Source organism: Rhea pennata, unplaced genomic scaffold, assembly GCF_028389875.1.
Source record: "Rhea pennata isolate bPtePen1 unplaced genomic scaffold, bPtePen1.pri scaffold_32, whole genome shotgun sequence".
In the NCBI taxonomy this organism is placed as follows: Eukaryota; Metazoa; Chordata; class Aves; order Rheiformes; family Rheidae; genus Rhea; species Rhea pennata.
In genome coordinates, this window is record NW_026907679.1 from 2,423,431 (window position 1) to 2,437,593 (window position 14,163).

General features: G+C 59.3%; 1 protein-coding gene across 1 annotated transcript in view; it reads right to left on the bottom strand.

The window, feature by feature from the left end:
- The window catches only part of LOC134154547 (adenylate cyclase type 10-like), a 31,636-nt gene that overhangs the window by 9,956 nt on the left and 7,517 nt on the right, over positions 1–14,163 (bottom strand). Inside the window, exons 8-25 of the mRNA XM_062601221.1 lie at positions 11,655–11,790; positions 11,031–11,135; positions 10,595–10,633; positions 9,922–10,065; positions 9,145–9,350; positions 8,599–8,695; positions 8,178–8,266; positions 7,472–7,663; positions 7,107–7,228; positions 6,783–6,859; positions 6,274–6,463; positions 5,418–5,470; positions 4,807–4,960; positions 3,835–4,027; positions 3,313–3,399; positions 2,601–2,884; positions 1,863–1,999; positions 25–150 (exon numbers count right to left, since the gene is read on the bottom strand). Of these exons, the coding sequence (XP_062457205.1) occupies positions 25–150; positions 1,863–1,999; positions 2,601–2,884; positions 3,313–3,399; positions 3,835–4,027; positions 4,807–4,960; positions 5,418–5,470; positions 6,274–6,463; positions 6,783–6,859; positions 7,107–7,228; positions 7,472–7,663; positions 8,178–8,266; positions 8,599–8,695; positions 9,145–9,350; positions 9,922–10,065; positions 10,595–10,633; positions 11,031–11,135; positions 11,655–11,790 (2,431 nt within the window). The remainder of the gene's footprint in view (positions 1–24; positions 151–1,862; positions 2,000–2,600; positions 2,885–3,312; positions 3,400–3,834; positions 4,028–4,806; positions 4,961–5,417; positions 5,471–6,273; positions 6,464–6,782; positions 6,860–7,106; positions 7,229–7,471; positions 7,664–8,177; positions 8,267–8,598; positions 8,696–9,144; positions 9,351–9,921; positions 10,066–10,594; positions 10,634–11,030; positions 11,136–11,654; positions 11,791–14,163) is intronic.

Consider the following 14,163-nt stretch of genomic DNA (forward strand, 5'->3'; position numbering starts at 1 on the left):
CCGCAGCGCGGCTCAGCCCCTCACCTTTCAATGTAGGGGGAAGTACAGTGTTCTGCAGGGTCACATCCGGCCTCATGGTGCATACCCTGCGGTCCTTCCCCGCGCTGGAGCTCCGTGCTGCTGCGGTGGTTGAAGCCTCCGTCACAGAAGCTGAGCGGCACAAGGGAGCAGGGGAAAGCGATTAGCAAAGGGAGACAATTCATGTCATGACTTCCTGCTTGCAAACACTCCAAAATCCTCCTCAGCGGGAACAAGGCCTGCCTCAGGTGGCCTGATGCACTTGGCCTGCACCAAACATGCTCGCTAAGACGAGCAAAGCACTTCCCTTGCATACCTTTGTTTCATAGCCCTTCCCTAACATTAGCTGTTGCCAGGCAGTTTCCCCAAACACTCCCAAGTCAAAGGCTCCAGACCTCCTGACTGGGGAGGCAACGCCTCAAGGCAGAAGGCAGCAGTGTTGCCGTCATCCCAGAGGCAGGCACCTTGCCAGTGCAAATGCAAAATCGGGGGTCACTCAGGGCTGCTGCCAGAGCCGTGGCAAGCTGGTTGGCATTCATCCCTAGGTCGTGTTACCACTGCTGCCTTCACTTAGTAGCACCTTTGGGGGCTTTCACACTTTGGCATTCAAGTTCCCAAGGCCTGTGCCTCGCCTCTGCTGGGTTTGATGTCAGACTTCTTGGCAAGTGACCTTCTTTGCCTTTTGCCCAGGGAAATACACGGACATTCCAATGCCTATTAACTAACACGCCTACATCGGCCAGAGAGCAGAGTTCTCCAGGGCATCCCAAGAATTTGGGCGGCGACTCAAAGGGCCAAAGAAGGGATTTTCCACAGCAGCACCTCTGACGTCCCCATGAAAATCCACCCGCGTGGGGCATGCTAGAGGCAGAAGCAGCATGCCCCGCTTTGTGCCTAGCCGGGGTCTCGTGTTTAATCTCTCTCTCTCTTTAGCCAGAGCGTGCCCAAAGCCAGCCTGCGGTCAGGCTGCTCTGCGCCTGCCTGCCCTCGCCCCGCACACGGAGCTTTGTAAGCAGCTGTGCTCAGGGACAGTAATTGCTCTTTCCCACCCCTTCAGGCAGGCTTCAAACTACGCTTTGGCCTATAAGGCAGAGGAGAAGGACAGCAGGGGCTCACAAAAGCCAGAGTCCTCAGACCACCTGCTGATGAAGAAGTTTTTTCTGACCAACAAACACGGTGTGCGGCAGGAACATAAAGTGCACCAATGCCGTATACCCATATAGAGAAGAGCCTGACCCCAGCAGGAGCTCTCCTTGAAGCAGCAGACCAGGCATTGTGGACTCCAGGCATCCATTTGCCTTCCCTTGCCCTCAAGTGTTTTCGCTAGCACACTCAACTCTTCAGGCCCTCTGTCTGGTCCTCTAAATGCCTCCCACCCAACATCCCTCAGCTCCCTCCAACCTCAACCCTTCAGCATTCACCCCTAGCAGGCCTTACAGCACCTGGCACCATGTGTCACTGACGGACTCAATCTAGCCCTGTGGCTGTGCACAAGGAACATTCCAGCCACAGGACTCACCACACTGGCCCAGAAGAAGCACCTGCGTTCACATGAGTTCACGACAAGACCAGCACTCATCTGAGTGCCAGGCAGCAGCTCTGCTCCTCCTTTGAAATTGGCTGCCATGGCACCCTTGCTTCTCCTCTCAAAGACACCAGAACTCCCCGGCCTCGGCTTGGGCTGTCCCAGCAGCAAGGCCTGTACAAACCCACACCTGATCCACACCACGCTCTGTGTGGCTGCAAGAGCTGACAGTGCCAAGTTCACAGGGGAAGCCTCGGCCAAGAATGCGCTGGGGAAAATGCACCACAGCAACTAGGCAGTCGGCCGCAAAGGTGCTTACTGAAGAGGCTCTCCCACTTGTCCTCTCGTTTCTCATCCTTCCCCAGTGGGTGGAACAAGAGCATGTCGTGGCCAAGAAGGTAGCGCAGCAGTTCCTCACAGTAATAGGGGATGCCGTAGCTTCTTTGCGTCAGCAACCTGCAAAGGAGCACATCCAGCACTCACTGACACAGGCAAAGGCAGGCGCACACGCACACGTTTCAGGTGGGCGCTGAGCCACTCGGGCAGAGCACAGAAACCAACGTCTTCACCACAGCTCCACCTCACTTCTGAAAGGGCCACGACTCCCACGGGCTTTGGGGCCTGAGTCACCCGGAAGATACAGCCTTTGCTGGAATCCTCGGGAAAAGCAGTGCAGATAGAGCCCCAAGCAAGCCTTGTCCTTCGTGTCCCCAACAGCCTCGATGCTCTCCGGCACCGGTGAGAACCTTTGCCCCCGTGAATCACCCCTCAAAGCCTCACCACACAGACTAGTGCCTTTGCCACCCCTGAGCCATGCCAGCGTGCAGGACCACTTCCTTCCTGCCTTCCAGTGCAACACAGGAGGCTGGACACCTCCTGTGCTCTGTGCCTAGGCAGCTGCCCACTCGCAGCTCACAACTGCCAGTATGTCCCACTGGCTAGAGGCACTGGCCCTCCTAGAAGCTCTGCACTGCCGTTTCTAGGGCTTCATTCCCTTTGGCTCTCTGCACAGCTTCAAGCCCTCAGCAAGAGCTCACAGGCCCCGCCTGTGACTTACGTCTCTAGATCCTGGGGCAGGCTGACAACTCCAAGCGCCTGGCAGGCTTTCTGCACTACAGCAGAAGGCTTCAGCTCTCCCAGACGAACACAACTGGTTTTCTGCAACTTCAGGATGTCTACGGCAGCTTTGCAAAGCCTCTGTCTTCTGCAGTGACTGGCAGTGAAGCTCATCACCATGAAGATCGAGACATCCCTGAGCACGCTCCACATCAGACTCCAGGAGGGAGAGTCGATGCAGTGGGCGTTGTCGATGACAAATACAACGCCATCTTCTTCAACAGTCTGAAACAAACAGCTTGCTCTGCGGGGATTCTGATGGGTTCTCAAGTTGCTTCCATAGCAGCAACTTTGGCCTCTTTCTCCCCCTCTCCAGACAGAGAGGGAGAGAGAGAGACGGAGAGAACGCTCTGAAGCCTCTTTCCTCTCCCCAGCTACTTAGGCATTCAGAATCTTACTGACTTGCAATTGCTCTTAGACTTTAAGGCCTCTGGTGCAAAGTAGGACAGAAGAACCTTGTTGCTCCTCCCGAGCACGTGCCCACCAACTTTATGGGAGGAAAGGTATCGGGGGTATGGGCAGGGGTGCTTGGGCTCTGAAAGGTAAGGACTCAGGTACATCGTCCTCCCGCCAGCTCCCACCACTCTCCTCCTGAAGCCTCCGCCTGTGGCATTGGTGTCTTCCTCTGAGCCCCGAGGGAGAGAAGAGCTCACCTTCTGGAGCACTTTCTTCAAAACCAACTCCAGCTCCATTTGCCTTTGAGTGCCACTCATCTGGGAAACTGCCGTTGAGAGAGGAAACTGCCCAGAAAAGCACAGTCATAGAGAAGCAGCCTTCCAGGGCTTGCAGCACACCTACCCACCACACAACACCAACCCAGCAAAATGCCTCTCCTGGCCTCACCATCAGCCCTCTCCCCAACACAGCTGCAAGGAGACAACACAGTGCGGATACCCCCGGGAGCCGAGAACAGAAGCCCTCTGCTTGTTCGCTTGTGATGGCAGCTCCGGGAGGCAGCAGACCACTCTCACAGCACTCAGCTCAACACAAGGTCATCAGCTCCATCTCCAAGCTGCTCTTCAGAGCCTTTTGCCCACCGTGCTCAGGAACAGAAGCCTGCGCTGTATGCCCCTGCTCTTCCCTCCAGGCAGCCAAGCGACTCCCCACCGGAGCCTCCAAACTACAAAAGCTCACAAGCAGCCCTTTGCCAGGGCCAGAGAGGGCCTCGCTCTCACCTTAACGAGGAAGATGTCGTTGAGGAGGCAGTAGCTGCTCTCTGCCATCAGCCCTTGGAGCTTTGCCTGCAGCACAAGCTGTCTGGCACTGCACGATTGACATGCCTGCAGGCCCAGGGCCATGGCCAGCACCATACGGAGGGCAGAGTAGACCTGCTTCAGGTTTAGCTCTGTCAGTTCCACGGCCACAACCCTGCCACGCAAAAGCAAAAGGGACCGAGATTCAGAGAGCAACGCAAAGAGCTGCAGACTTCCAAGGCAAAACTGTCAGAGAAGAGGCACGTCATCCAGGGCTGTCTGCAAGGGAGCTCTGGACACACAGCCCCAGACGGACTCTTCTACCGCACACCTCCAAGAGCTTCACAGAGGGCCAAGCTTTTCCCGCGTCTTACAAGGAAAAGCCACAGTGGGGCAATGGCTGCCAAGCCCCTGGCAGAGCCACCACCACACCCGGTGTCTACACAGCTCTCAGCACCTCCCCCTGCACAGCAACTTGCCAGCTGAAGAAGCAAGGGCTGAGCAAGTTGGGCCTTTGTGTTTGAATGCCACAGCTTTGCCATCTGCCTCCTATACTACGGGAAGGCTTGGCCGCCCCAGGGGCCTTTGGGGAAAAAAGCCCAAGGGCAAGCAGCCTTTCTCTGGCAGCTCCACCACACCACTCCCGCCTCCCCCAGCATCTTTCTTCTCTTTACTCTCCAGCTGCATGAAAAGCACGCAGCTTGGGCTCTTGCCAGACCTTGCTGCCTGGCCTAAGTTTGCAAGAGCAACAGCCCTGGCTCCACAAGCCACTTCCAGCTCCCGCGAGACCTAGTAGGAGAGCGTGCAGCTGCTCCATACCAGCGGCTCCAGGAGGCTTTTCAGGGATGCTGCAGGCCAACGGCCAGCAGCACTAGCAGAGGGGCTCGAGGATGCCACGAACATCAGTGGATGGGCAAGGGAAGTGTCCCACAGGTAGCGCTCCAAAACACTCACCTGTGGCCAGCAGCCTGGCCTAAAGATGCCAGCTCAGTGAGTAAATGGCTCTTTCCAGAGCCAAGCACACCCTCAAACGCTAGGATGCTGCTTTCGCGACAAGTCCCATAGGCTTTCAAGGCACTTTCAAAGAGGGCAATCTCCTCCTCGCGACCTGTGAAGGCAGACAAAAAGCAAGCTGCTGTAGCGAGCTCAAAAGCCAACAATCTTGGGCAGCCTTCCCTCTTGCTGCCACTGCACCTTCCCTCCACTGCACCTGCGACCTGCCCGCACCCAGGGCTCCTTCCCACCCCAACAGCTACAATTCTGAAGCTAGGCCTGCCTTAGGGCACTCACAGCCCCACCTTCCTGCTGGAGCCTGGGAGCAACTGCATTCCTGAAAGCTCCTGACACGCTAACGGTGCAGGAAGGCAGGAAGCACTAGGCGTCTCACTCTGATTCCCACCTCCACTTCTGGCCCAACTCCAACCTTACGAACGAGCTATGAGCCCAAACCTGATGGCCACTGCAGGCAACACCATCCCTTGCAAAAGCATCTCCATTCCCAGGCTGGTACTAGGAGCTACCAAGGGCAAGAAATGGGCATACACAAGAGCAAGGCATTCACCTACCGAGCAAGGGGCCGTACTCTGACCTCTCCTCCATAAGATCCAGGCCAAATATGCTAGCAGGGGGAGAGAAAAACAAAAGTCAGTGAAGGAGGAAGAAGCTGGAGGACAGAGAGTCATGCGTGTAGCTGAGGACACACTCTTCCCTACCCGCTCTTCTTTTGAGCATAATGGCAGCCTGCCCACGCTCCCACCACCAAAGTTCACGCTCATTCAGCAGAGAGTGCAAACACCAAACAAGCACAGGGAAAACTGCCAGCACATGGAAGCCCAAGGGCTTCTGCCCACACTGGCACAGCACACGCTATCAACGTGCAAGCAACAGAGGCCAAAACATCATCCAAAGAGAACCTACAAGCCTGACCCAGAGGAACAGCTCCAGTTTCACCAGCAAGTGAGCAGGAAGACAGGCCTGGCCACCCACACTTTCCCAGGGGACCAGCACGGAGCAAAGTGCTTTCCAAGAGCTTCCTGCTCAGAAGCAGCCGGGATAATACCCCCTGGGTGGGTCACAATTGCCACTGCATTGCCACTTGCGTGCCAGCAAGCAAGCACAGGGCAGAAAGCAGAGTTGCAGGCCCTCTGGGCAGGGGCTGACAGGCCCCTCTGGGCCTACGGACTCCCGAGAGCCCTCTCCACCCCTACGCCATCACTCCCACTCTCCCAACAGCAACAGGCACCAAGGTGAACAGGCAAAAAGCACGGCCGTGCTATGGCTTTCCCTCTTCTCAGCCACAGTGGTGGGAGGCCTGGGGAGGGCAGCAGCTTGGCCTCTTTCTGCACAGCTCCTCTTTTTCCCCAAGGCTGCACCCTGTGTGCCTCCACGCCCCCAGGCAGCCTGCTCAAAGAGCACACTCACAGCTTCTGCGACATCCCCAGGTACTGATAGACAGTGCCAGGATCGCCAACCCCCTTCATCTGGGCCTTCGGCAGCTCCTTGAAGTAGGACCGGGGCAGCCGGGATGCTGCGTAGGTCGCCGCATCGCAGGACACCAGCCCCGGGTAGTGCTCCATCAGCCGGGCAGCCAGGTTCACCTTCTGGCCCATGACTGTCACAGAGAGAGAGCACGCGTTGATGTCCTCAGGAGAGCAACCCGCACCACCCTTCCAGGCTGCCGCCTGCATCCCCCGCAGCACAGGCCAGCACAAAACCCTGCTGAGCACGAGCGAGAGCAACAAGGAGGCTCACAGCCCGTCCCCCGTCGTACGGCGGGACCCGCTCCGCCTCCGCCGTTCCCGACGCGCCGCCGCAGGCCAAGCCCTCGTCCTGGCCCGGCGCCCAGGGCCCACAGCTTCTTCCCCGACACTCTGCCTCTTCCCGTCAGAGACGCGGCCCGGGCACCCGCTCCGCAGACGGACACCTCGTACCTGTGTACTCGTGCCTGACGCGGTGGCCGACGACTCCGCAGAACGCCGTCCCGCTGGTGACCCCCACGGACACTGCCCTGAGGCGCAGGCAGAGCAGCAGGGATCAGCAGCGCCCGTGCGCAGTCCTGCCTGCCCACCGCCGCCCCTTCCCCACGTCCCCGCGCTCTGCCGTCTGCCCCGGCAGCGCAGGCCTCGGGGACCGGCAGAGCCCGGCAGCGGCCACGGCAGCTTGAGCGGGCTGCGTGTGCAGAGCAGCCAGGCGCTCTGGCACCCCTCCGCACCCCCCACCCCAGGCCGTCCCAGGCAGCACGCCTCCCCACTCACTCGATTTTCCCCAGCCTCCCGGAGCAGGCGGTGGAGATTTTAATCGCGCTTTCCAAGGCGCAAACGCTCTCGCAGGGCAGCTTTCCTCCAGGGAGGCCAAACACACACAGCAGCGTGCAGCCCTGCCGAGGACAGAGACAGCACACCTTGCCGCAACGCCTGCACCAAACCCTTCCCGCCCTGAGACTCCAGCCTCCGCCGACCGCAGCAGAGCTTCAGGGCAACCCCAGGACACAGGGTACCGCTCCCAACGCCGAGGCAGAGCTGCTTCTACTCTCCCCACCATGCGAGAGACAGAGCCGCTTCCCTCCTCTCCACCACCACCCTGGCCCTCGTGCGCGGGGGCACTGCTCCTCCACGCTCACCTTATCAAACATGGAGATTTTGTTGATTTCGCCCTTGTGAGGACGGAGGATCTCCGAAATCAGCACGCTGCTGTCCTGGATAGCCTTGCAGATTTGCGTTAGGTTGACCTTGGCAGCAAACTGCAGCTTCACAAAGAGGCAGGTGACCGGCCGCAGCTCGGATAGGCACGCCAGGGGCTGTCTGTCGTCAATCTGGAAGACAGCAGCGGGCCACCTCCACCAGCCAGCTCGCCCTGGGCGCTTCCTGCCTGCAGCAGATACCAAGGCAGAGCGCACAGAGCGGCAGCAGCAGGCGCTCTCAGAGGAATGCAGAAAGCCTCCTCGCAGTGCAAAGCAGGCGTCAGCCTGCGCGAGGCAGACATGCAACGGTGCAAGAAGGCACTGGGCATGGATGGACACAAGGGGCCACCCTCAGCAACGCTGTCACCGCTCTGGAGGCATCTCTCTCTTACCCCGGGGCCATGGCCAGAACAACACCAGTGGAAAATGCAGAGGGCAATCCACCCCGCCCTCACCCCCGGCGCTCTCTGCAGGAGCACACAGTCGGCAGGTTTCTGGCCCCTGCAGCACTCCTTTCCCAGGTTTTTGCATACGGGGGCATTTTCTTTGCCTTACCTGCTGTCTGGAGAACTGCCGCTCTGCAACACACATCTCCTTCTCCCCTCCCTCTCCCCCAAAAGGCACCTCCCAGCACTCGTGGCCATACCTTGCGCAGGACACTGGCTGGGATGTACTTCCTCAGCACCTTCCCCTGAGCACGATGAGGGGCCAAGGTAACCGCAGGCCTCAGGACGCCTACGCAAGGAAAATACACGCGGTCACTGGCAGCAGGGCGCTACGAGCCTGGCTACGGGGGCCTCGCAAAGCAGGGGCTGGCACTGCAACTCAGGGAGCAAGGTCCTCCGCCCTTTGCCCATGTGTTCCTCTTGCAGGTGCTCAGCCACAGCAGTCCCCTGGAAGCAGCAGGAAGCAGCCAGTGCCTCTGCTGCAGCGCAGCTGCGCCCCAAGCACAACCACTAACTAACTGCAAGGGGGAGAGGGCAGAGGCCAGGCCCCAGCGGCCCCTCCGCAAGCCAGTCCCCATCTTTCTGGGCAGGCACAGAACAAGGCAAAGCCGGGGCACTCACCTGGCATTTCAGGAGAACGGCAGTTCAGCTGGGCTCGTGTGAACTTGGAGAAAAGGTCTTCGCGCTCCGACACAGACATCCGCTGCACGCCTGTAACCTGGAGGCACACGCAGCAGAAGCACTGCCATCGGCCTCCCCAGGAGTCCCAGGGCACGCGTCCTACCCTCCCTCCATCCCGCCCTCGCTTCCCAGAGAAGAGGAGGAGATCTCCATGTAGCAAAGCCACCTTGCTGGATTTGCAGCGGGACAAACGCTGGCATCAGCAGCACACGAGCTGTGCAGCCATCAGCCACGCACCCCAACGTCTAGAGAACACCGCCACGACCCCAGCAGGGCCAAACCCTGACACTCCCTCCTGACCCCACCGCAAACCCAGCAAGCACAATCCACAGCTAACCCTCGGCTGGAAGGGCAACAGCTACAGCTCTCCACCTCCGCTTTACAGCTACAACCCCCACAACGCCCATCTCCTCAGCCTTCGCACACCTTCCTCCCTCACCCCCAGCTCCAGGTGCCACAAACAGCTCTAGAGGCCATCTCACCCACCTTCACAGCTCCTTGGCCTTTCACTCTCTTGCTCTTCACCTGGCTCTGGTTACAGAGCTCCCAGCAGCTGGCTGACAGGATAATATCACTTGCACTTGCAAGGTTTTGCGCCTGCCAGACTTCACCCACGGCCTTGCCAAGGATCAGGAAGTGCTGCTCCTTGCGGTCTCCCACAGTCAGCAGCGACATGTGCCCTGCAGAGATCCCTGGGGAGAGACAAGCACGACTGAGGCGCAGAGCACTTGCACCTCGGCAGTCTCCCGCAGCGGCAGCTCTCCACAGGCTCCGTTTCAAGCTCAACCCTGGAGACAGGCTCCTGCTCTCAGCTGCTTCAGCTGGAGGCACCCATCCTTCATTATGGAGTCCAGCTGGAGTGGGTGGGGGTACAAAGTGGGGCCTGCCAACAGAGGGGCCTGAAACGGGTGCCTGGAAAGAGGCACGTGAAGCTGACACTGACAAAGTCAAGTGGGGCCTGCCAACAGAGGGGCCTGAAACGGGTGCCTAGAAAGACGCACGTGAAGCTGACACTGACAAAGTCTTCACAGCCACAGCACCCCAGAGGCCCAGCACACCAGCACCTTTGCTGGCCATCTGCTCAGGGTGCGTGCAGGCAGCTTGTAAGCGGCTGCCTGAGAGCACACAACAGCCTTCCAGGCAGAAGGTTTCCACTGGCCCCACGAGGGATCACCACCTCTCCCCCAGGCGGAAAAGCACCCTGTGGCCCTGCACAGGGCCATGGAGCCACACACGGCACAGCTAATCCAGCACACCCCATACCTATCTTCAGTCGGAGCTTCAGACCCACGTCTGTGTCACGGACGCTGTACTTCTCCTGGATTTGCCGGCAGCACTGCAGCACCAGGCTGATGGTGTCTCTCAGCTGTGTTTCCCTCACTCTCCACAGCACCAGTACAGCATCCCCTGCAGAAAGCAGGGGAACGGGGGAAGGCTCTCGTGAGACCTGACGCTCCCTGAGCTGCACCCCCCTGCACGGACAGCAGGAACCGGCAGGCGTGCTGAGGAAGAGGCACTCGTCGGAAGGTCTCCTCCTCAGCTACAGCTCTCTGGCACAGGGATGCCTTCCCCTCCCCCAGGCCAGCTACAACAGCAGCCACAGAGGATGAAGGTGCACAGTGTGGCTACAGGAACACTGGCACCCCCGCAGCCGGTCCCACTCAGGGCAGAGATGAGAGGCCTCTCTCATCCCCTCCTTCCTACCATGCTGCCTCAACCCCCAAGCTCCCAGGCTGCCTCCCCAACACCTCCACACCAGCCCTGTCCCACTGCAGCTTCCCACTTGGGGCCCGTGATGGCAGCTCCCCAGGAGCACCTGCGTGCCAACAGAGCCTCCCCTCTGGGCTTTGCCAGCTCACAGCTCACTCTGTCCTCTCCCCTAGCACGCCTCTGCAGTGGCAGCAGACAGAGATAAATTTCACTTAGAAATACGTACCTGCAAACTTCAAGATGTCTCCTCCAAAGCCCAGCAGCTCTGCAGGCGAAAGAAAGCAAGAGAAGAGTCGCCTCTGCACCTTCTCCAAGCAAGCCACAGAAGCAGCCACTCTGCTGCCCGAGCAGCACAAGGGCAGTGCTGCCTGGTGGGGCACCATTCAGGAAAGCACAGCTCCAGCCCCGCCTCTACACTGCTCACAGGCACCACAGCACTGGTGCCTACGGTACTGGGCACTGCCCAAAGGAGCTACTGAAGATAACACACCCGTTTCTCAGCACCAGTGTCCCCCAGCACAAGAGCCCAGCTGCTCTCGGTGGCCCTCAGCGCCCACAGAAACCCCCAGCACGCGCAAGGAGGCTGCCTAGCGCACCTCTCTGCTCTCCCAAAGAGCAGCCTCATGGCACCGTCCCAGACAGTCCTGCAGAACGGCACTTACCCTCCACAATGTCGCCCATGTAGTCGTTGAGCGTTTGCGTTAGCTCGTCCGCACCCCGCTCGAGGCTGACGCTCTGGCTAAACTTCTCTGTCAGAGTAGTGAAACCTCAAAGAGGCACAAACAGGCACAGAGGAATCAGCAGGTGCCTACATGGCCACCAGCTTCACGCTCCCACCTCAGAGAGCGTGTGCATTACATCGTGCCCTGACCTGGCTTGTGACAACGAGCCTGCACCACCCAAGAGAAACCATCACTCTCGCATTGGCCACTGCTCCTGGCAGCGTGCCTTCTCCCACACCACACAGCCTGGAGCAGGGGCCCCTGGCCCACGCGCTCTTGCAGCCCGTGGAGGAGTGCCTAGCACTGGGTACCTCTGCTGAGCCCAACTAGCCGACTCCCGGCCTCTTCCAGGCCTTTCCTCTTTTGGAGCCCCTTGTTCCTCCTGACGTCAGCCACCTCTGAGCTCTACTTCCCCCAAAGTGGAAGATGGCAGCAGCAAAGAGGCCTCCTCTGATGCATTCTCCACCAGAGGTGGCACCGGGGCTCCCAAAGGTCCAGAAAGTCCCAATGCCTCGTGTCTCTGACTTCTTCTCAACACCCGCCCTTCACAAGCCTTGGACCCACCTGAGACGTCCGCAAAGAGCAGTACTCCATGAAAATTCTGAACGCAACGGGCTTCGTGCCTCAAGTCCTCAGATAAAATGAGGTCGGGGACGTAAGCAGCTACTTCCCCGAGTTCTGAGCAGTGCTTGGACCTTCTCTCCCAGGCACAAGACATCGTCAGCGCCCTTGGGGTACACAGGGTACCTCAGGAGAAGACGACCGTGCCCAGCCGGGAGCAGGCTAGCACAGCACCGCGCAGGGTTGCGCAATAACCCGGGGCCTTGGGAGGGGCTGCTGGCCCTCTGCCACCAAGGGGCAGGTCACAGTCAGCCGGCAGTGACATCGGCCACACGTCACCGATTGCCTCTGTGCTGTCATCAGACAAGCGAGCCAGCTAACAGGGACAGCTTCTGCACGTTGTCGCTGCCCTAGCAACTGCAGCACGCAGCGGGGCACGTCCTAGGTTGCTCTGTTGTAAAGAGCAAGTGGGTCTTTTCCAGAAGGTGGGGGACAGAGCAAACCTCCAGCCACAGGGCTCCTGGCGGAGGCCAGGAGGAGATGGACAGGGCTGCACCAGCAGCACAGCAGACGGGCATATCAGAGAGGGGGAGAAAAAGCTGAAGGACGCGGCAGGAGGCAGCTCCAGCCCCCTGCTCTGCGGGAGAGAGCTGTGTAAAGCTTCCATGCTGCAGGGACACCCCCTCACGCTGGGCACCCCAGCTCACAGGCAGCCCAAGGCTCACTGCTCCCCACGGGAAGGTGAGCCGGGGCTGAGGCTGACACCCTCGCAGGCGGTGCCCTTGCCCACAGGGCGCAGTCCCGCAGAGGCTGAACACGGCATGCACAGCTGGGTGCTGGCCTCTAGCCAGGCCAATTACAGCTGGCGGCTCCGACTTGCTTGTTTTCTGATCTGTTTTTCCTGGTTTCTCTTTTGTAAATAAACTCAAGAATCCCAGCTCCCTGTGCGTGCAGAGGGCACGAGCTGGGAGCCCCTGGGCTCTAGGGGCCAGCTCCTGCAGAGATTGCATGCCTAAGGCCAGAATGTGAAAGCGCAAGCGCAGAGCGGTTACCTGAGGTAATGAAATTGTAACCAATAGAAAGATTTGTATAAAATACTCCCTGGAAAGTGTGTATAAATGAAGAATGAGAGGGGGAGAAGGTGTGCTAGCTTTGTGGATTTACCACCTAGCCCCAATCTCTGCGCAGAAATGAAATAAACAAATATCTCGACCCTGTGTGTCTGTTGGTTGCTTGCACACCGGGTAACAGAACCCTCATTTTGGAACAACAAAACCCTCCCAGGAGCCCCCCTCCAAACCGCTGGAGCTCCCCCAGGATTTCCCAACTCCCCCCTACCCCAGGGTCCCAACCACCCTCAGGAGGGCCCATAAAACTCCCTTTGTAGTCCCCCAACCCTCCAGAAGGCCCCCCCAAACCTGCAGCACTCGGGGTGTGGGGCAGCAGCCTATTTCTCCCCCTTCCCCTAGGACAGGGAGATCTGGGTGTTTATTTGCCCCAGGGATGGTTGTTTGCTGTGGGGGGGGGCGGTATTTACCCCCGCTCTGCGCCAATGCCGCTCTCCCCCACAGCCTCACCCCAACATCAACCCATGATGTACGCCAAAACCCTGCTGCAGCGGGGCATGATGTGACCCCCCCTGAGATGACAACACCCCCTCGAGGTCACAACACCTCCCGGGGGTGACACCCTCCCTCCCTCGGGTGTCTCCCCTCCCTCAATGGCTTTTAATACACTGGATTATATTTATTCCCTCCCCACCTGCTTGGGGGGCACTGGTGGGGGTGGGGGTGCCCCACGAATGGGGGGGAGGGGCAGGGGGGGACTGTCTAGGGGGCACTGGCTCAGGAGCTGCCCCCCTGGCCTGGCCCCCACTTTACTGTCTGTAATTAAAGATGTTAAAATAAAGTAATTATTGGAAGCCTCGCGGGGGGCCCAGCGTCCGAGGAGGTGTGGGGAGGGGGGAAGGGTGTGGCACTGCTGGCCACAGACACCTGGGTCCTCTGTACGAGTGCCGGGGAGGGGCGGGGTGGCATGCCCGGATGCCTGGGACCCTCCCGGACGCCTGAGTCCCTTGGAGAACTGGGTTGTCCTGGACTTCTTGTGTTGCCTGGACTCCTGGGCCCCTCGGACGCCTGGGCCCCTCGCTCACCCAGGGGAGTGGGGTTGGGGGGGGTTCAGCGTGGGAACCCCGGACGCCTGGGTCCCCTCTCTGTGGGGGAGAGCGGGGGGTGAGAAGGGGCACCCGGACGCCTGGGTCCCCCAAGGGGCAGTGGTAGAACTGAGAATCGTGGCTGGATCTGGTTGATCATGTCAAATAAAATATTGAATCGGCAACAAGTTTCTATTGCTTAAGCTGTGGAACAAGAAGCTGCTCTGGGTCCTTCTTGTGCTCCCAGCCAAGAGGCACCTTATCGCTAGCAACAAAACTTCAATAAAAAAAAACATAGAAATCTTGACTTTTGCTGCTCCTCACTGGCGCCTTCCAACGATCAAAAAGAGAACGGATCAT